The sequence below is a fragment of the Rutidosis leptorrhynchoides genome, chromosome 8 (assembly GCF_046630445.1).
Source record: "Rutidosis leptorrhynchoides isolate AG116_Rl617_1_P2 chromosome 8, CSIRO_AGI_Rlap_v1, whole genome shotgun sequence".
NCBI lineage: Eukaryota > Viridiplantae > Streptophyta > Magnoliopsida > Asterales > Asteraceae > Rutidosis > Rutidosis leptorrhynchoides.
Genome location: NC_092340.1, coordinates 23159194 through 23181239, shown reverse-complemented (window position 1 = coordinate 23181239; position 22046 = coordinate 23159194). Strand labels below are relative to the sequence as shown.

General features: G+C 29.8%; 1 protein-coding gene across 1 annotated transcript in view; it reads left to right on the top strand.

Moving 5' to 3' along the window:
• Positions 1–4125: 4125 nt before the first annotated feature.
• LOC139862517 (xylan O-acetyltransferase 1-like) overlaps positions 4126–22046 on the top strand; it is a 40674-nt gene continuing 22753 nt past the window's right edge. Inside the window, 6 exon segments of the mRNA XM_071851137.1 lie at positions 4126–4252; positions 4403–4601; positions 4863–5034; positions 6144–6292; positions 6294–6332; positions 6464–6622. Of these exon segments, the coding sequence (XP_071707238.1) occupies positions 4126–4252; positions 4403–4601; positions 4863–5034; positions 6144–6292; positions 6294–6332; positions 6464–6622 (845 nt within the window).

Here is a 22046-nt window from a genome sequence, read left to right as displayed (position 1 = left end):
GGTGATTTTAGCATGATCCAACGTCATTTTAGTTGATTGGATTGTTAAGTTGAAAGTGCTCGAACCATTGAAATGCTACACGGATTTGGAGAGTATGGAGTACACGTTCGTAAAGTGTAAAATGGTTTGAGGTTATAATAGTGAGCTTGGAAATAATGTTTGGAACATTAGAAATGCGAAACGGGACTTGCAAGACCAAACTTACCGAACCACATCGCGAAAAACTGCAGCAGCTAGGCAGCAGCATTAAGCCGCGACGCGGCTGGGAGGGGCGCGGCGCGCCTTAAGGCGATGTGTCCAGTTCGAGGGTATTGTTTGCTGTTGGTGCTTGTGTATTTGTTAAGTCGCGGCGCAGGTCCCTAGCCGCGGCGTGGCTTAACGCATGGACGATGAAAATGTGACATTTTTACCTAAAAGGTGCATTTGAACCCCAAACGTTATGGGGTTGTTCCAGGACATTTATGAACGGTTTTTACATGTATTTGGACCTATTTAAGCACAAATACATGGATATAAACTTCCAAGCTATGTATGGGATATCATGAAAGGTTGTGACTTTTGGTAAACACATTTTGATCCATTATAAATATATGGATTCATTTCCATATGAAAAGTTAGACATTTTACACAATGTTCCAGATTTTGAACATGTCTAACACACTTTCAACACAAAACTTCCAGATTTATACAATCTACAATTGCAACGAACAATTATCTTTTGGTCTAAGACGATTGTTCATACTAGTCTTATCCTAATAGTGATTTCGTGTAACCCGTGACCAAGTGGGTCGAAATACTCTATTAAGAAAGTGTTCACACGATTCTAGTATCAATCCGGTTGTTGATTCTTTACCCACTAATCCATATTTTCCAACATTTTATTCGGTAATGATTGTTAGATACGAAATAACGAAAAATAACTAAGTCGGTAGCTCATATGCACAAATTATTGAGTATACTCTGTGCTCTTTGTATTCTTCGTGCTTTACATTATTACATTTTCTAAACTACGCGAGGTTATTGCATATTATGAATTGCACTTGTAGATCGAAGTTGTAGTTTTTGTAGGTATTTGAAAATTTAATATTGACATACGATGTGAGATGAATCTCTGATAGTTCGAATGTATATGATTGGTTAATTCACTTTCCAATATTATAGCAGAGATTGTTAAGTTATCTTGGCTTTGAAGTGGAAAAAATAGATGACGTGGACTGTCACGTTAGCGTTTAACAGAGAAAGTTAATAAGACTCCTCTTTTTGATTAACTTTGGAAAACTGACTTTTTTTTTTTTTTTGTAGAAAAATGAAATAGATTACCTAAAATAGGAAAATTGGTAAAATATTTTACCTTTTTTTTTTTTTTTTGTAATTTGCCCTAAAATAAAAAGGATTGTATTTGCCTTTCCTTTGACTTTACTTTTCTCACCCATGATATAAAAATATCAAAAATTCAATTGACACCTAACCTCAAACATCATTTTTTTCAACCTTAAATTCGTCAACTAGTTAAAGACGCATCAAACATTAGTTAGTAGCAAAAAATTAAAACATACTCCGTACAAGGATTTTTTTAGATTACTTGTACAACGTAACTTTAAGTATTTTGTTAGCGATCGCCCCACATGAATGCCCTCCAACAAAATGAATGCCCTCCACCAATATATGTATGATTTATGATAGTTTGATATAATGGACTATTTGATCCGTATATTAAAGTACATGTTTCTTCTAAAGAGTTATTCAACGTTTCTTTGTTTTTGTCAAAATGTCGATTGTGAGTTTCATCGGGTGTTTTTGTCAAAATGTCGATTCGAGTTTAATCAGGTTTTTTTGGTTGTCTTGTGTTTTTTATTCTTAGATGGTTTTTAATCTTTCTTTACGATTTAAATCGGTTACTCTCTTGTCATGTTTGTAAGGTCAGTTCGTCTCTTGTTTGATTCGTCTTTAATGTAGAATTTACGTTAGTTGTGAGCTCCCCTTTAAGTTGTTTTTTTTATTTTTTATTTTTTGAGTTCGGTAGTTTCGGTTTATATGTTGTATTCTTTATAAAATTATTATCGTTTTTTCAGAAAAAAAAAGAGTTATTCAATACATGTTTGAGTAATTAAACATACAGAGTTATTTTGATGAAAAGATGATACTCCATCAATTTTCAAATGAAACCATTTAGATCAAGTAAAATTGTTGCTTCTATACAATGCAAGTTTCTGTTAAATTGATGTGGTTGAACGCTCGAATGTGGGGTTTTCATCAACTCATCAAGTACCTACAGATCTATATATTGGTCCATCACCAAGACACCATTATAGATTTAGCCATTTAGTTTATTAATGAAGTTCATAGATGCTACCCCTTTAACAAAATATTCAAATAAATTTCAGCAACTCTAAACTAAAGTTTAAAAAATTAAAAAGTACGTACTCCGTAACATATTTATACATCACCATTATAAGTCACTGACATACAAAATAAGTGTTCTAATGAACCCGTTTACTTTTGTCTTTTGCCCCTTCTTTGGACACGTTTGTCAATTAAAATGCATCACGTTTAGCCTTAGCCTTAGAGCACCAGGAGTCGAGAACATTTTTCGCCGTTAACCCATTTTAACGGTGGGGACGGTGGTGCCACCCACTCCCCGCCGGCGTTAAACCACCGTTAAAGGTGTTTAACGTTGGCCAACGTTAGCTGGACAACGGTGCACTTTTGATCCGTTGTAATTTTTTTTTTCTTTTTACTTCTTTTACTCCTTATTATTTGAATTTGCAGGTTTAATGGAGGAGTTTTGCAGGTTTAATGGTGGAGAAGAGAAGTAGATGAAAAGAAGAAGAAGCAGATGAAAAAAAGGCGTATCTTTTTTAGGGTAATCAATTTGTGAACTTGGGCCAAATTAGTGGGCTTACATTTATTTTTATAGTTGGGCTAAATTCTTTTTAAATATTTATAATTTATAATTATAAATATTACTAACTAAAAGTATTATTTATTTTTATAGTTTATTATTATGAATCATATTAAATGAATAATAGATAAAAGTATAAAAAAAATAAGTTAAATAATATTATTAAAAGTATTAAAAAAATAATTAAATAATGATTTAACACTGAGATTTAACACTGAACCATTTCCCCTGTTTTGGCCTCAGTGTTAAATCCGGTGTTAAATTTAACACTGAGATTTAACACCGAACGACTCCCCGTGCTCTTAGTACAAAAGAGAGTTAATTATGTGAAAATGTAACGTACTTTATCGAATGTTCCCACCTGCATATAGAGACGGAGTCAGAATATAAACTTAGGAGAAGAAGTCATGATTGTACTAGTTACATATCTAGAAAAATGTTTATTTTTTAATCATATCACTCACAGTGATCTCTAAAAACTGAAACTTGCATCGTAAAACATTTAATCATCTCGACGGTAGTTTTAAGTCGAAGAGACGAAGCCTATTATAAATGATCTTGTGAGTTACTTAAAAAAAAATAAAAAAATAAAATCTATTGAGTTGTTTGATAATAGAGATTTAAATCTCGATAACATCTCACGGAATATCATCATTTGTTTTCTCTTGAAATTCTAATCACCAAAATTTATCAAATTTCTTGAAAAGCTATACATGATCAATTTGTTACATATTCAAGTTGTACAGAAATGTTCTTTAAAGAGAAAAACAGCTAGAATTGGTCATTGTAAAAAAGCAACACCATCCCAATTTTACACACTCACCCCCTCGACCCACACCTCTCACTACTGGACTTGAAAAGGAGCCAAGCCACCCAACTTCTACTAAAACTTTATTCTCACTCTTTTAAGAAAACAATGTTTCTAAGCAAAAAGGTTGAAGAAATTAGTTACAAAACAGAGTATACAATTAACAAAAAAAAATTATGTAGAAGATGACCATCTACCAAAAGAAAGCACTTACTTGAAGACAATCCCATTTCACCAAATCATCTACTTAAACAAATCCAAAATTTTCAATGTCTCTATGTACTTCTTATCATTATATCCTTACCAGGTATCATAATCACCACCTCATCCACTTCACTCTTCTATCTTTCGTATCCGAATGATCATGAATCCCCCAGGCCGAAAAACCTCACTCTTTTCAACTTACACCACAGCCATGAAACAAAGAAAAAATAATAATCTTTCTATTTTAATCGTTATTCTCTCGATTTTTCTATTCGGGTTCTTTTTATACAACGAAGATATTAAGTCCATAGCCGAATTCCCATTCTCAAGTCCCAAAAGTGTAACACATGGCAAGTCTTTAAAGAAAGTAAGTGTTGGAAATGAAATGGTTGAGATAAATACTAGGACAACTTTATTGGTGGAGGCTAATGGCGAAAAGGATCAAGTGATTGAATTGCCCGTTCCTGCGGTTGAGGAAGAAGTAGAAGACGATGAAGAGATCGAATTGCCACCAGAAGAATGTGATTTGTACGATGGGAGTTGGGTTTATGATGATGTAACACATCCGTTGTATAAAGAAGACGAATGTGAATTTCTTACGGCTCAAGTAACATGTATGAGAAATGGGAGAAAAGATTCTAGGTATCAAAATTGGAGGTGGCAACCTAAGGGTTGTAACTTACCCAAGTAAGATCCTTTGCTACTCATATCAATAGAAAATTGAATTTTTTGTGTGACGATATAAAATGATATAAAAATTTTAAATTTGTATATGACCGATTCTTGTAATAGACATTTGGCATATATAATGTGCCAAGCATCTATATAAAGAATCGGTGCAAAAACATTTAGAAGGGTGTATAGTTAGTATTGAATGACTAAGTTAAATTGATATTGAATTGTAATTTTTGGTAAAAAAAAAAAAAAAAAAAAAAAAAAAAATGAAAGGTTTAGGGCAAAATTGTTGCTTGAGAAACTAAGGAACAAGAGGCTTATGTTTGTTGGAGATTCATTGAACAGAAATCAATGGGAATCAATGGTGTGTTTGGCTCAATCCATTATTCCTCCGGGAAGAAAGAGCTTGAATAAAACCGGTTCACTTTCCATTTTTAGAATTGAGGTTTCTCTCTTTGATATACTTTTATTATTTATAGAGTTTTTATTGCTTTACCAAGTTAGATTTGCAGTCTGTAAAGACTAAAGATTGTTCCATATATAATATATTGTAAAATATTATCATCAAATGACATACAAGTTTCAGCTAAAATTACTTTACTATATGAGTAAAAATCTAACTGGAATATTAGGCATTTGATAAGAGTTATTGAATGTGGTTGTGTCCGTTTTAATGCTTCGGATATGAAGAAATTGGTGGCATTAATATGATTCATGGAAATCAAATAAAAATAGAAAAATACGAGTAATTTTTTTTCGAACGGCGATTTTTTGACATCAGTAGATCATTTATTTCAACGATCCTCATCATTTGCACGTATCACACACGTTCGGTCGGAAACCCGAACCCGATCGACGGTACCCGGGAACACATCCATTCGGGCAATGTTCCTGGGTAGAGGTTCGTGAACGAATCCGGTAAAACCTCCTTATAGGGTCAATATATACCACCATTATTGTTGTTAAATTGTTTTAAAGAAAATCATGTCATCCATAAGGATCGAACTCATGACCTCTCTCTATCCCATGACACAAAGTACATGGGGAAAACCGTTGAGTAATTCATTATCATTGTAAGTAAATGGCTTCTCGTCTAGCGATATCAAGAAAATTTAAGATTTTGAGTTCGAGTCCCGTCGTGAACAAAAAGAGTATATGTTTAATTTAAAACAAGTAAATAAATAAATTCACTATAATCGTAAATATATAGCCTTTATGAGAACATTGTGATCATTTATTAGTTCTATTATTTGCATCTGGTTAGAACACAAGTTGAGCATTAAAACAAAGAATTTTTTTTTAATGTAATTTAACATATATAAAAATATTGTATATAGCTGTTACTGTATTTATTTATTGTAAAGTGATGTTTATGTAACTATAAGTTTAAACTCTAAAATTAATTATGTTTGTGATTTGTAATTTGTATTTGTAATTTTGTTTATAAAGAGACTTGAGCGCATGACCAAATAGGCAAATACCATCTTTAGTAAAGCCCTTGCATTTGTAACGTTTTAATTTACAAAACCAGAAGTTTGATGTAAATATTTGCAGGATTATAATGCCACGGTGGAATTTTACTGGGCCCCATTTTTGGTGGAATCAAATTCAGATGACCCAACCATGCATAGTATATTAAACAGGATCATAATGCCTGGATCCATTAAAAAGCATGGTCAACATTGGAAAAATGTGGACTATGTGGACTATTTGGTGGATGAATACTTTCACCATGAAAGTCCTGTAAGTTTCATATTTATATATATATATATATATTAATTATCAATATATTAATCATTAATTATTAATTTAATACGTAGTATAATTTAATATAATATATGATACATTCTGATTAAAATCAACCAACAATACAGGAGGGGTTCTTTCGACAAAGGAGCAACCGAATACGATGAGGTAGATAGGCCCGTGGCGTATGCAAGAGTTCTCAGGACATGGGCTAAATGGGTCGATAACTATATCGACCCAAACCGCACCACAGTTTTTTTCAGCAGCATGTCTCCTCTGCATATCAAGTAAACATTCTATCCTACATTCCTACCTCATTTTCTTTCAAAGGCAACAATTTTGTTAAAAAAAAAAAAAAAAAAGAAAAGAACTAGCAAAAACTCAGTAATTACAACAATTCTAAATCAATACCGCATCGCGACTAAGACCTCAATTCATAAAAGACATTACAACACCTCAAAAAAAAAAAAAAAAATACAACAAATATGATACAATCACTACTAGAAAATCCGGAATTAGCTACGGATTTGCGACGGCGTATAATTCCGTCCCTAAATACTGACGGATTCCCGACGACTTTCCAACGAACTCATAAAACATAAATTTGCGACGGTTTAGCGACGAATTAACTACGATAACACGTCCGTCGGTAATCTGTCCCTAAATATAACTTTTGCGACAGATTACCGATGGATTACCAACGAATAGATGTTCGTCCATAATTCGTCCCTAAATATAATGTTTTGCGACGGATCTACGACGGCAATGCGTTTTCGTCTAACTCGTAATTTTAAAAATATATATAACCATAAGATCGTCCCTAATCCGTCGGTAAATCAGAGTATTTGGAACGGATTTGGGACGAATGTTTTTTATAATTAATATTTGTTCGAGTTTACGAGCACAAATGAACACGTATAACTACCAAAATGTCTTAGAATACACTTATACTATCAAATTTAAGATATATACAACAATTTGTTGCACGTGTGTTAGATGTATACCTTCGATCTGGTGTTTTTATATATAATTAAGTTCCATAATCGTTGATAGTGAATATATGCACCTTAATGTGTTTGCATTTATACGCTACTTACTATTCTTAAAATGTTTGTAAACTAATATAAATGCATTTAGCAATGAGTGTCTATGCGCTTTCGTCTAAATCATAATTTAAAAAAATATATAAATATATGATCGTCCCTAATCCGTCGGTAAATCTGAGTATTAGGGACGGATTTGGGACGGATGTTTTTTATAATTGAGAATTTTTCGAGTTTACGTGCACGAATGAACATGTATAAGTACCAAAATGTCTTAGAATACACTTATACTATCAAATATAACATATATACTTTAATATATTACGCATGTGTCTAATGTATACCTTCGATCTAGTGTTTTTATATATAAGTTCCATTAACGTTGTTAGTGAATATATTCGTACTCGTACATGTGTTTGCATTTATTTGCTACTTAAGTATTTTTAAAATGTTTCTTAACTAATATATATGCATTTAGAAATGAGTGTCTATGCATTTTCGTCTAAATTATTATTTAAAATATATATATAAATATATGGCCGTCTCTATTCCGTCGGTAAAGCATAGTATTAGGGATGGATTAGGGACGAATGTTTTTTCATAATTGTTACTTTTTCGTGTTTACGAGCACGAATGAACACATATAAGTACCAAAAGTCTTAGAATACACTTATACTATCAAATATAACATATACACATCAATATATTACACATTTGTCTAATGTATCTCTTCGATCTAGTGTGTTTATATATAAGTTTCATTATCGTTGTTAGTGAATATATGCAGAGTCGTACATGTGTTTATATTTATACGCTACTTAGTATTTTTAAAATGTTTGTTAACTAATATAGATGCATTTAGGAATGAGCGTCTAAGCGTTTTCGTCTAAATCATAATTTTAAAATATATATAAATATGTGGTCGTCCCGAATATATCGGTAAATGCGAGTATTAGGGACGGATTTGGGACGGTTGTCTTTTATAATTAAGAACTTTTCGAGTTTAAGAACATGAATGAACACGTGAATACATATATATTATCAAATATAACATGCATCATCAATATATTATATGTTTGACGGATATATACCTTCGATTCGATCTTATTACTAATTTCTAGGAAAAAACTATTTTTATTTCAAAATTCATGTCACTAAATTTTTCTTTTTAAATACTCCATATGTCCCATATCTATTTCCATTATTCATTTTTGGAAAGTCTCAAATTATTTGTCAATTTTTATAAATGGAAAAAAAATAATGTGATAAAGTTTTTTTTCTCAATATATAGGACAAATTGATATGTAAGACGTAAGAGATAAGACTGAAAAGTTAACAAAAAATACATATAAATTATGTGTTTTTTGTCTCGAACTATAGATTTGGGACGGATGGAGTATTTACTTTCCTCTTGTAATTAGGCGGGCTTTTTCCCACCATTTCCCCAAATTTTTATACGGAGTACGATTAATATATTTGTTGAAAATTTGAGACCAAACCCATTTCCCCAAATATCATTTTCTACTAAACCCATTTCTCCTCACTCACAGAATCACACTCGCACGAACTACTCACCCGATCCCGATCGTCTGTATCTTCAATTAAGGTTTGTATTCGATTCTTTTTCGTTCTTGAAATATATAGATGTATGTATATAACTATCATTTCTTTTGTTAATTTGTGTATGGTATGAAAATTGTAAAATTAGGGTTTTTTTAATTATTTATCGAGATAATTTTCTTTGAGTATTGTTTTTGTTCTAATTAGTTTGAGAAATTGGATCTGTAATAATTTTGATTAGTCGTTTGAAGTTTAGTATTCCTCGTGATATTTTTACAGATATCATTTTTCACACTGATATTAATTGTTATAGTCTAATTTGTACACGAACAATGAATTCGTGTTTGATTAAGTACAGGGAAGATTGAAGCGGCTATGTATATGAATAATAAGAATAGTGAAGATGAATTTAGAATGCTTACATCACAAGTTTCTTTAATTAGTTTAAAAATTAGAATTCACAGTATGTTCGTGAAAGCTTTTTGGCTATGGAGGTTGAGAGGCTTGAGATAAACATGCATGTCTACTCAAGGTGAATTGGTGGATGTATTCATTGTGATAATTAGTTTAATCACAAATTTCTATAATTCTATAACAGTAGCTTTGCTTTAGTGGTATAAATTTGATGTGGTCAAGTTTTCTTTATTATGTTAACTGAGTATGCATAAATTGCTATGGTACTGTTTATTGTGAGTATGTATGTATAAAATGCTATGGTATCCATTATTTTCTTTTTCGTTACTAGAGTAGTTATTCAAACATTCTCTTATTGTGAATTTTAAGTGCAAGTTTCTGTATATGTAGTGAAAGTTTATGTATTTGCAACAATTTAGATTGTTTGAAACTGACTTTTGATTATTATTTTATTTTTAGTTTCCTGGTATTTAAAACATGGTTGGACGCAGCTCAGCTGGGCGAAGTGGTAGCCAAACAAGTCGAGTTAGAGGTGTTCGTGGGCGTGGGCGCGGGCTCAGCTCTAGAGGTAGAGGTAATGTATCCCGATATATATCTTATGATGATGATATCGAAGATGAGCATATTATCCCGATATATATCTTATGATGATGATATCGAAGATGAGCATATGGACCAGAATGATGGCATCAATGGAATTAATGTTCCGGAGATTGGATCACCTTCATCTCAAGCACGACCATATTTAGATGCACCTTCTTCTCAAGCAGAACTAGGTTCAAATGCACCTGACAATAATATAAACAATCAAAATAAGCTGTGGATTTCGGTTACCCTCGACAAGTCACGAATAATGTAAACCTAAATTTCTATCAACAACTTTATGTTGTATTTATTTCTACGTGTTACTATCTTGTAGGTTGAAAGAATGAAGCAAGTGATGGTGCAAATGTGTGAAATCCATGAAAAAACAAAAAGGGATATGGAAGAGAGTCAGACAAAGATGCTTGAAGCTCACGAAATTTCAAAAAGATAGATGGAAGCCCGTGAGGTGCGTCTTCAAAATCAAGTCGAGGATAGTAAAGGTGCGGCTGATGAAGTTAGGAGAGAAATGCTTGAACTGTTTTCAAACCATCTACCAAACTTTCGTAAATGAACTTTTCATGGTTAGCAAGCTCCTAGATTTGTTTTGATTTTTGTTGGTGAACAATACATTGTTTTAGGATTAGAGGATAGTACTTAGTTTTGAACAATTGATGTGGATGTTGTATGGATATTTAAGATGTTTAATATAATTTTGTGCTTTTATGAATTTATGTTTTGATTTGTGGATGAAATTTAAAAGCTGGAAAAATTTGGGGAAAACGATTTAAACAAATTAATCTCCAGAAAAAATATCATTAGCGACGGATCTGTATAAGGTAAGAATCTATCGCTAAATCTGTCCCTAGCGTGCCGTCGCTAATATGTCCGTAAGATGTCCGTCGCTAATCCGTCTGTAAGATACACGTCGCTAATCCGTCCCTAAGATATCCGTCGCTAATCCGTCTCTAAGAGGTCCGTCGCTAATCCGTCGCTAATTTCAGTGTCGTCGCTAAATCCGTCCCTAATTTTTCCCGAGGGCGATATTAGGGTCGGCTTCAATCTGTCGTAAATTCGTCGCTAAACACGTTTAGGGACAGATTAGGGAGAGATTTTGCCGTCGCTAATGTCATATTTTCTAGTAGTGAATCCAACAATCAACCAAATCAACACCAGACCACTTAGGGGAAATTAACGGGTAAAAAGTATGTAAATGTTTTCAATGTTAAAAGTAATGATTTTGATCTTGTATTGAATATGAATAATGTTTGATACAATTGAATTGAATTCTAACTCATTACAAAGTGTGCTTATATGCACCAAGATACTAACATCTATTTCTATTAAGATTTAGACTCCATATTTGTTTTTGGAACCACTTTTATGTAAAGGGAAATATGCAGTAGCTGGTATCCGTTTTCATGTCTTGACTTGGCTGACATTTCTGATATTGTGACATCTTGTGAGAACCTTTAATAGGAAAGGATGAGAATACCTCTCTCTGATCCTAATGTCAACTTACCTCAAAAGGTAATACTCCAAGTGCAGGTAAGTAGCTGTATTCTTTAACACTCCTCCTCAAGCTGAATAGTGGGGTTTCCAATATTCAGCTTGCCAAGGACTTCACTGAATAATCTCCCGTTGACCGACTTAGTCAGGATATCAGCTAGTTGTGTGATGACCCGGGAATTTCCGACCAAATTTAAACATAATCTTATATGATTCGACTCGATAAGCAAAGTCTATTAAACCGAGTCTCATTATGTTTGAACTATTTCATGATAACATTTGACCTTTAACTATTTCCGACGATTCACGAACCTTTAATTGTAACTAAGAATGTAAATATAAATAATTATATATAAAACTAATTATATTAGTATTAATGAACTATTAAGTAATTTTGTTATTATAAAAGATAACATTTAATAACTAAAGATTTTCATTTTGAATATATATAGTATATTGTATATAAATGATTCAAACATATTTTACCAACGTTATCAAAATATTAAATGTACAATGTTATACTTTGTAGTTAATTGTTTAATATACATAATTAATCATCTACTCAACATTTAAAACATGATTTTATATATATGGTAGTATACATATATACATAAATATAACTATATATATATGATTTTATACATAATTATTATATTATGTATATGTAGAAATTTATAATATATCTATGATAAAATAATGTACTATTTTAATAAATATATATAATACTTACATATATAAAACATTTATATTTTTCATAATTACATACATAAGTATAATATAATTAGTATGTAAATAAATATTATAATATATTTATATTAAAATGCATAAATATATAATATTCAGTATATGTTACAATACATATTACATAATTATTAAATATTACATAATAATAGATGATATTAATAAATTAAATTTAAATACAAATATAGTTGTTGTAGTAATGTTATTTGTATCGTCAAATATCAATATTTGTATTCATAATATCACTTTATATCATATAAAGATGAAATTGGATGTATAAATTAGATTATTATTACTAATATTATTATTATCGATAAAATATTAATATTATCATAATTAGTATGGTATTATTATTATTATTATTATTATTATTATTATTATTATTATTATTATTATTATTATTATCATTTTTACAATTATTATTATCATTAATATTATATTTATCATTATTATTAATTTTATTAATATTATTAGATATTAATAGTATTGTTATTATATATTATTATTATTAATTAAAAAAAACAGTAGGGATCTATATTATACGCTTGACCTCTGTATCCTTTATCTCTATTATTATTATTATTTTTTTTGTTTCTTTCCTGCTCCAAACTCGTGAACCTGTGTTGACATTTTCTCCATTTTTTATCAACCGATCTCTATTATTACAAAATGATTATGTATAATTGCAAATCAAATAAAAAGGAAATCCAATGGGATTAAAGAGCACAGCGATATTTTTTTTTTTCTTCTTCTCTGCACGCTCCAATTTTTTTTTCTCTTAATTCAATTTCGAATAAAGTTTCAAAATCTAAAAATGCAGAAAGGTTAGAAATCTTTCTTTGAATCTATCTGCAAAATCTCAACTCTCAAATCTTTATATCGATCTTGAATTTTGAAGTCAAAGTTTAGTTTAAAAAAAGTCAACAATTGTTCTTGAGACAAATTCGCGTTCGTGTATATGTTTCTGATCAAATTGACGATTCCAGTAGTTTTTATACATGTTTAGAAAACTATTTCGTGTTATAAACATTATCTATAATGTTATCTATTACGAAATCAATTTTTTTTGTTTTGTTCCAAGAACCGACGCTGCAGTAGGCCTTTAGTGTTTTTTTTTTTATTTTAGAACCCAAATTATTTTTTTTCTGTAATGTTTTGAAGCTTTAAAAGGAACCCTGATTTTTTTTTTTTTTTTTTTTGGTTATTGATGTTTTGTTGAATCCGTGAGACTTGTGGAGAAGAAGAGGAATAGAAGAAAAACAGTTTATATATAAAATTTAAATTCGATATTAGTACAGAGAATCAGAATTGGTGGGATGGTCGAGAGTGTTTGCGTGTGAGCATGTGGTCACGAGATCGAGTCCAGAGGACGGTAGTTTCTTTTTTTTTTTGAAACTCTTTTCATGTGAGGTAGTTTTCTTTTCTAATTTTATTATTGTTATTATATATTAATTATTATTAGTATTATTATTATTATTGTGATTGTTTTGATTGTTATTGTTATTGTTATTATTAGTATCATACTTGTTATCATATTTGAAAGTATTATAGACATTACTATTATTATTATGATAGGTATTAATAATATTATTATTAGTAATAAACTTATCATTTTAGTATTTTATCATCATTAGGATTATGATTATGATTATCATTATTATTATTATTGTGAAGGAAATAAAAATATATTATTATCATCAATATTAGAATTTGTACCGGTTTATAAATAATAGTATCATCAGTACATTTACAATTAATAATATCATATTTATCAGTATCATCATTAATATTTACTAGTATTATTATGATTATCATTTATCATTTTATAAATATTAGAATCCTTATTATTAACATAAGTATGGTATTAGTATTAATATTATTTTAGAGTTATTATTATTAGTATCATTAACAGTTATCATTTTCATTTTTTTTGCTATTAGTATTATCATTATTAATAAAATTATTATTATTATTAGTAAATCATTATTATCTAAATTATTATTTTAACAAATAAATCTTTTGTACACTATATATATACTTATGGTATATACTATGATTGTATTAATAATTCACATAACAAACTAATAAAATTTCATAAATACAATACTAACCACAAATATATGTATATAAATATATTAATGTCACTATTTATATAAACGTAAATCATTATAGATATATATACATAAAATCGATATATATATAAAATATAACTTAAAATATAATATAAGTATACGTTTTAAAATAAAGGTTAGAATAAATTCTACAAAACTATAATATATAAATAATACATATTAATAAATGAAATTTTGTAACTTACATTATACGTATTAATATATACACAATTGATATAGGTTCGTGAATCCGAGGCCAACCCTGCATTGTTCAATGACGTCATATGTATTTTTACTACAAAATACAGTATCGTGAGTTTCATTTGCCTTTTTACCCTTTATATTTTTGGGCTGAGAATACATGCGCAACTTTTATAACTGTTTTACGAAATTGACACAAGTACGTGAAACTACATTCTATGGTTGGATTATCGAAGTCGAATATGCCCCTTTTTATTAAGTCTGGTAATCTAAGAATTAGGGAACAGACACCCTAATTGACGCGAATCCTAAAGATAGATCTATCGGGCCCAACAAGCCCCATCCAAAGTACCGGATGTTTTAGTACTTCGAAATTTATATCATGTCCGAAGGAGGATCCCGGAATGATGGGGATATTCTTATATATGAATATTGTTAATGTCGGTTACCAGGTGTTCAATCCATATGAATGATATTTTTGTCTCTATGCATGGGACGTATGTTTATGAGAAATGGAAATCTGAAATCTTGTGGTCTATTAAAATGATGGAAACGATTGTTTAAGTTAAACTAATGAACTCACCAACCTTTTGGTTGACACTTTAAAGCATGTTTATTCTCAGGTACGAAAGAAATCTTCCGCTGTGTATTTGCTCATTTTATAGATATTACTTGGAGTCATTCATGGCATATTTCAAAAGACGTTGCATTCGAGTCGTCGAGTTCATCAAGATTATTATCAAGTCAATTATAGTTGGATATATTATGAAATGGTATGCATGCCTGTCAACTTTCGATGTAATGAAAGTTTGTCTTTTCAAAAACGAATGCAATGTTTGTAAAATGTATCATATAGAGGTCAAGTATCTCGCGATGTAATCAACTGTTGTGAATCGTTTATAATCGATATGGACTTCGTCCGGATGGATTAGGACGGGTCTTCACAGTTGGTATCAGAGCGGTGGTCTTAGCGAACCAGGTCTTGCATTAGTGAGTCTAACTGATAGTCGTTAGAATGCATTAATGAGTCTGGACTTCGACCGTGTTTGCATGTCAAAAGTTTTGCTTATCATTTAGTGTCGAAAAATTATTTGCTTACCATCCTTAAAGTCTAAGACACGTCTTACTGCCTTTATTGCATAGACAGTGTATAGTTAAATTCATATCTTAGCGTATCTGTTATTGTTACCTTTGCCTGACAGCTTCCGTAGATTCCTCCGTAGCTTATGGGATTTTAGTATTATATATGCATATGTAAATTATGTATTGCAGGGTACTAATCTACATCCTATAATCTTCTTCTTATCGAAAATCCTTCATCTGATCGTACGAGATGAATCCCTCAACCAGTTCGAGTCCATCTGATTTCGATAGCTATTTCGATAGTTATTCCGACAGCTATTTCGATATGGATTTCCACTCGAGCTCCGAAAGCAGAGTAACCGGAATGAATCGATCAATTAGCCATCATCTATTCTGAATGAATTGGAGATGGGTTCGTAGTCGACTTAATCAATGGAAACGCGAAGAAGGCGATCATTTCCACTAACCAAATTCACCTCTTGACAATGGACCTAAAACGTTTACCGGCGAACCTGTTCGAGACACCATTTTCTCTCTCATTTCCAAAGTATCTCATCACGATCATATACTATCTCAGATTCTAAACCTCATTCATCCGCTCGTCCGAACCGACAATCATCCCGGTGTAATAGAAGAAGTTAACGAACTTCGCGCATAAGTTGTAGTCTTGGAAAATATGGTGCAAAACGTACCAGCTTCATCCAAATCACCGGCACCAACGGTACCACCAACAACCCAAATTTCAATATCACATGCCTCAACATCTCAATCTATACCTCGAGTATAATCATCATTCTACATGACATTCTACATCAGTTATCTTCGTTCGACATGGTGATTATGTAATCTCTAATGTTTTAGAGATTATTTATTCTAGTTCCAACTGAAAACTAAATGAGTTTAATATCATGTTAACTCATTAAATTCATGATTACATCTGAAGAAAATATATATGTATATATGTTTTCATAAAGATTGTAATTAAAAATTCTTTTGTACAAACTGTTAATAATAAAAATATTTTAACGGGTAGGTAATACCCGAGGAATATTTAAATTTCACATTAATAAGTTACACTGTATATTCTTCGAATCTGATTCAACAGTTATTCACTATCCTATTTACAACCACCGGGATACTTATCCGTTCACCAAAGAATAACTATTTTCATTCAAATTCAATTTCATATTTGAATTTTGACCTATCAGAATCCAACAAGTGGCATAATGAAGAAATAATGGACACAATAAAAATTGATTAGAAACAGACTAATTAACAATATTAAATTTTATTAAGAAACCACGCTAACAAAATCCTAGCTAACTGTTCCTAGCTAACTGTTAATTCCGTATTACATTTTATTTATCGCAATTTATATTCTCGCAATTTTATTTATTGTCATTTAATTTCTGTTATTTACTTTACGCACTTTATTTATCGTCATTTAATTTCTGTTATTTATTTTGCGCACTTTAAATATCGGGACACGTATACAAGGTTTTGACATATCATATCGACACATCTATATATATTATTTGGAATCACCATAGACACTCTATATGCAGTAATGATCGAGTTCTCTATACAGGGTTGAGGTTGATTCTATAATAATATATATACTTTGAGTTGTGATCGAGTCTGAGACATGTACACGGGTCACGATACGTATTAATTAATTCAAATATTATATATTAAACTATATATGAATGATTGCACTGTCAACTGTGGACTATCGACTGTGGACTAATAACATTGGACAATTAAAATGAATTAAAATATTGAATATAACATATGAAACTAAACAATTCTTCAAGTTTGCCACTTGATTTCGTCTTAAACCTCATTTGTATCTTCACGATTACATTCTGCGTTCAAACCTTTCATGATTCTTGAAAACACCTCAATCGATAGGATGAATCAACCGCACTTCATCTACGGAAGGAAAGATTTATGCATATAGTTATGCACCTGAGAAACTCTCGGCAATTGAGTAAAAGTTCAACACGTAGCCGCGTCAGATCCTTTGGCATTTATTAACAAAAACAACTTTGCGATCCCTTTTCAAAATTAGCCAATTTTGTCACAACTCCAACAAGTCAACTTCGACTTTTCGTACGAAACAACCTTATTATAACGTTTATATATACGCGTGCTCTTTTATTGTTACCAGGTAACCTTTCATATTCCATCATATTACCATCAGCGTTTAATCATCTAAAAACACAATTCTCCTGAAACCACCTCGGATTAATAACCGATGATTCAGATATCATAGCATTAAATGCAGAGGAAACAGAAAAATGGTAGATGGTCTAAACGGACAAAAGTTTGATGATAAAGAAAGGAGTGTTAGGAACGCTCGATAGAAAATTGGGTATTGAAAAACAGATTGAGTTACCCATGAAGGAGACCAAGGACAAATACAAGGACCAAATCCTATATTCAAAGGATTCAGGTAATTCTGGATCCGTTGAAATCTTTAGAGAATATCTTGCTCCGAAGTCATGTTAAAATCTTGCGGAAAATCTTTCTCCATCAACCGTTGAACTTAGAAATTCCAAAATATCATCATCAATATCTTTGATATTTCTGAGGATATTTTCATAAATATTCTCGTCCGAAATTATATACCTCTTCGTGCTTCCTGTGTATCAATATATTGGAAACATTCAATAGAAAATATAGTACCGAAAAGCAGATTATGCGAAACTATGAAGAAAGCCGTGGATAAATCACAAAGAATAAGTTTGACTTCAAAGAATCCAAATAATTCAATGTCTGCTAAAGTCTATAGTGAATAACTTGCTCCTTACTCTAAACCCTTGCAGACAATAGTTTCTATCATCCTCGGATCTTAGATATTCTGAGATATTATCGTACCTTTCATTATAAATATCCTCCATATTTCTGGAGATATTTTTATAACTATTCTTATCTGAAATCATTAATCTTTTCGTGCTATCAGTATTACATCATATAGAAACTGTTAGTTTCTATATTCTGTAAATTTTCAAGCTTAAAATATGAATGTTATTGTAGTAATGATGGGAACTGATGCATGAGTTAGTATAATATAATGACACTTGATCAACGTGATTATATTACAGTAAGTCATGCTGAGTTTCTAAATGAAACGTGATGATTCACAGATCATAACGTCATCATGTGCCATGTTACATAACTCTTTCATGCTACTTAACTCCGTAACAAATCAAGAAAATGTATTCTTGATGGTTCTATCTTCCGTGATGTTGATAAATTTGAAAATCAAATCGTGCTATCACGTTCCTTCATGCTTAGAACATTATAATCATTCGAAACTCTATATCTATAAATTCTGGACCATTATTCGCTTGACTTGAAGTCGGGAAGAGAAAACAAAAGCATAGAGCTTTGAAATATAAGGGAGAATATAAAGTCCGATAACAACACATAAATTACAAACCGTGTATATCAATGTTTATCGCAACATAAAGACACGGGAGAATTAAAAACATTATAATCCCGAGGGCGAAGTAGAAGAAAGCAGATTCCTCTGGTGGAAGTTGGAAAAGGAGAATGATTGTTGCGATAGTAAGGATGAGGACAAGGATCAGAACTGGATTAATCATTTTCAGAATCTTTTGGATGTATGAACTAAGAAAGAAAGTATAAGAATGGTGAGAATAATGGAAAGGAAGAGCTTAATTTATACTGGAAATATCAGACGTAGTAATCGGGGCAGATCACCGTATTTAATTAAAGAGATCTTAATTTCCATAAATCCCGAAGAATCAGATTTTATAGATCTTCAAGATTTTCTTTAAATCCCTTAAATTCCGGAATTCAACCAAGGCAATGTCAAAAGTTAAGACGCGCCTTATTTTCTAAATTCAAACCTGACTACGTCAAAAGTTAAAAACAAATCTTTGTTTCTCATTTCATCCTTTTGTGAATAGCTTCATTCGCACTCTTCGAATAATTGAATTATTTTTATCCATATTACTCAATGATGATAAAACTCAAGTTATCAACTCATATTCGTCAGGAAAACATATTTATTGTTAGCTATGACGACCTCACTCAAATTTCGGGACGAAATTTCTTTAACGGGTAGGTACTGTGATGACCCGGGAATTTCCGACCAAATTTAAACATAATCTTATATGATTCGACTCGATAAGCAAAGTCTATTAAACCGAGTCTCATTATGTTTGAACTATTTCATGATAACATTTGACCTTTAACTATTTCCGACGATTCACGAACCTTTAATTGTAACTAAGAATGTAAATATAAATAATTATATATAAAACTAATTATATTAGTATTAATGAACTATTAAGTAATTTTGTTATTATAAAAGATAACATTTAATAACTAAAGATTTTCATTTTGAATATATATAGTATATTGTATATAAATGATTCAAACATATTTTACCAACGTTATCAAAATATTAAATGTACAATGTTATACTTTGTAGTTAATTGTTTAATATACATAATTAATCATCTACTCAACATTTAAAACATGATTTTATATATATGGTAGTATACATATATACATAAATATAACTATATATATATGATTTTATACATAATTATTATATTATGTATATGTAGAAATTTATAATATATCTATGATAAAATAATGTACTATTTTAATAAATATATATAATACTTACATATATAAAACATTTATATTTTTCATAATTACATACATAAGTATAATATAATTAGTATGTAAATAAATATTATAATATATTTATATTAAAATGCATAAATATATAATATTCAGTATATGTTACAATACATATTACATAATTATTAAATATTACATAATAATAGATGATATTAATAAATTAAATTTAAATACAAATATAGTTGTTGTAGTAATGTTATTTGTATCGTCAAATATCAATATTTGTATTCATAATATCACTTTATATCATATAAAGATGAAATTGGATGTATAAATTAGATTATTATTACTAATATTATTATTATCGATAAAATATTAATATTATCATAATTAGTATGGTATTATTATTATTATTATTATTATTATTATTATTATTATTATTATTATTATTATTATTATTATTATCATTTTTACAATTATTATTATCATTAATATTATATTTATCATTATTATTAATTTTATTAATATTATTAGATATTAATAGTATTGTTATTATATATTATTATTATTAATTAAAAAAAACAGTAGGGATCTATATTATACGCTTGACCTCTGTATCCTTTATCTCTATTATTATTATTATTTTTTTTGTTTCTTTCCTGCTCCAAACTCGTGAACCTGTGTTGACATTTTCTCCATTTTTTATCAACCGATCTCTATTATTACAAAATGATTATGTATAATTGCAAATCAAATAAAAAGGAAATCCAATGGGATTAAAGAGCACAGCGATATTTTTTTTTTTTCTTCTTCTCTGCACGCTCCAATTTTTTTTTCTCTTAATTCAATTTCGAATAAAGTTTCAAAATCTAAAAATGCAGAAAGGTTAGAAATCTTTCTTTGAATCTATCTGCAAAATCTCAACTCTCAAATCTTTATATCGATCTTGAATTTTGAAGTCAAAGTTTAGTTTAAAAAAAGTCAACAATTGTTCTTGAGACAAATTCGCGTTCGTGTATATGTTTCTGATCAAATTGACGATTCCAGTAGTTTTTATACATGTTTAGAAAACTATTTCGTGTTATAAACATTATCTATAATGTTATCTATTACGAAATCAATTTTTTTTGTTTTGTTCCAAGAACCGACGCTGCAGTAGGCCTTTAGTGTTTTTTTTTTTATTTTAGAACCCAAATTATTTTTTTTCTGTAATGTTTTGAAGCTTTAAAAGGAACCCTGATTTTTTTTTTTTTTTTTTTTTGGTTATTGATGTTTTGTTGAATCCGTGAGACTTGTGGAGAAGAAGAGGAATAGAAGAAAAACAGTTTATATATAAAATTTAAATTCGATATTAGTACAGAGAATCAGAATTGGTGGGATGGTCGAGAGTGTTTGCGTGTGAGCATGTGGTCACGAGATCGAGTCCAGAGGACGGTAGTTTCTTTTTTTTTTTGAAACTCTTTTCATGTGAGGTAGTTTTCTTTTCTAATTTTATTATTGTTATTATATATTAATTATTATTAGTATTATTATTATTATTGTGATTGTTTTGATTGTTATTGTTATTGTTATTATTAGTATCATACTTGTTATCATATTTGAAAGTATTATAGACATTACTATTATTATTATGATAGGTATTAATAATATTATTATTAGTAATAAACTTATCATTTTAGTATTTTATCATCATTAGGATTATGATTATGATTATCATTATTATTATTATTATGAAGGAAATAAAAATATATTATTATCATCAATATTAGAATTTGTACCGGTTTATAAATAATAGTATCATCAGTACATTTACAATTAATAATATCATATTTATCAGTATCATC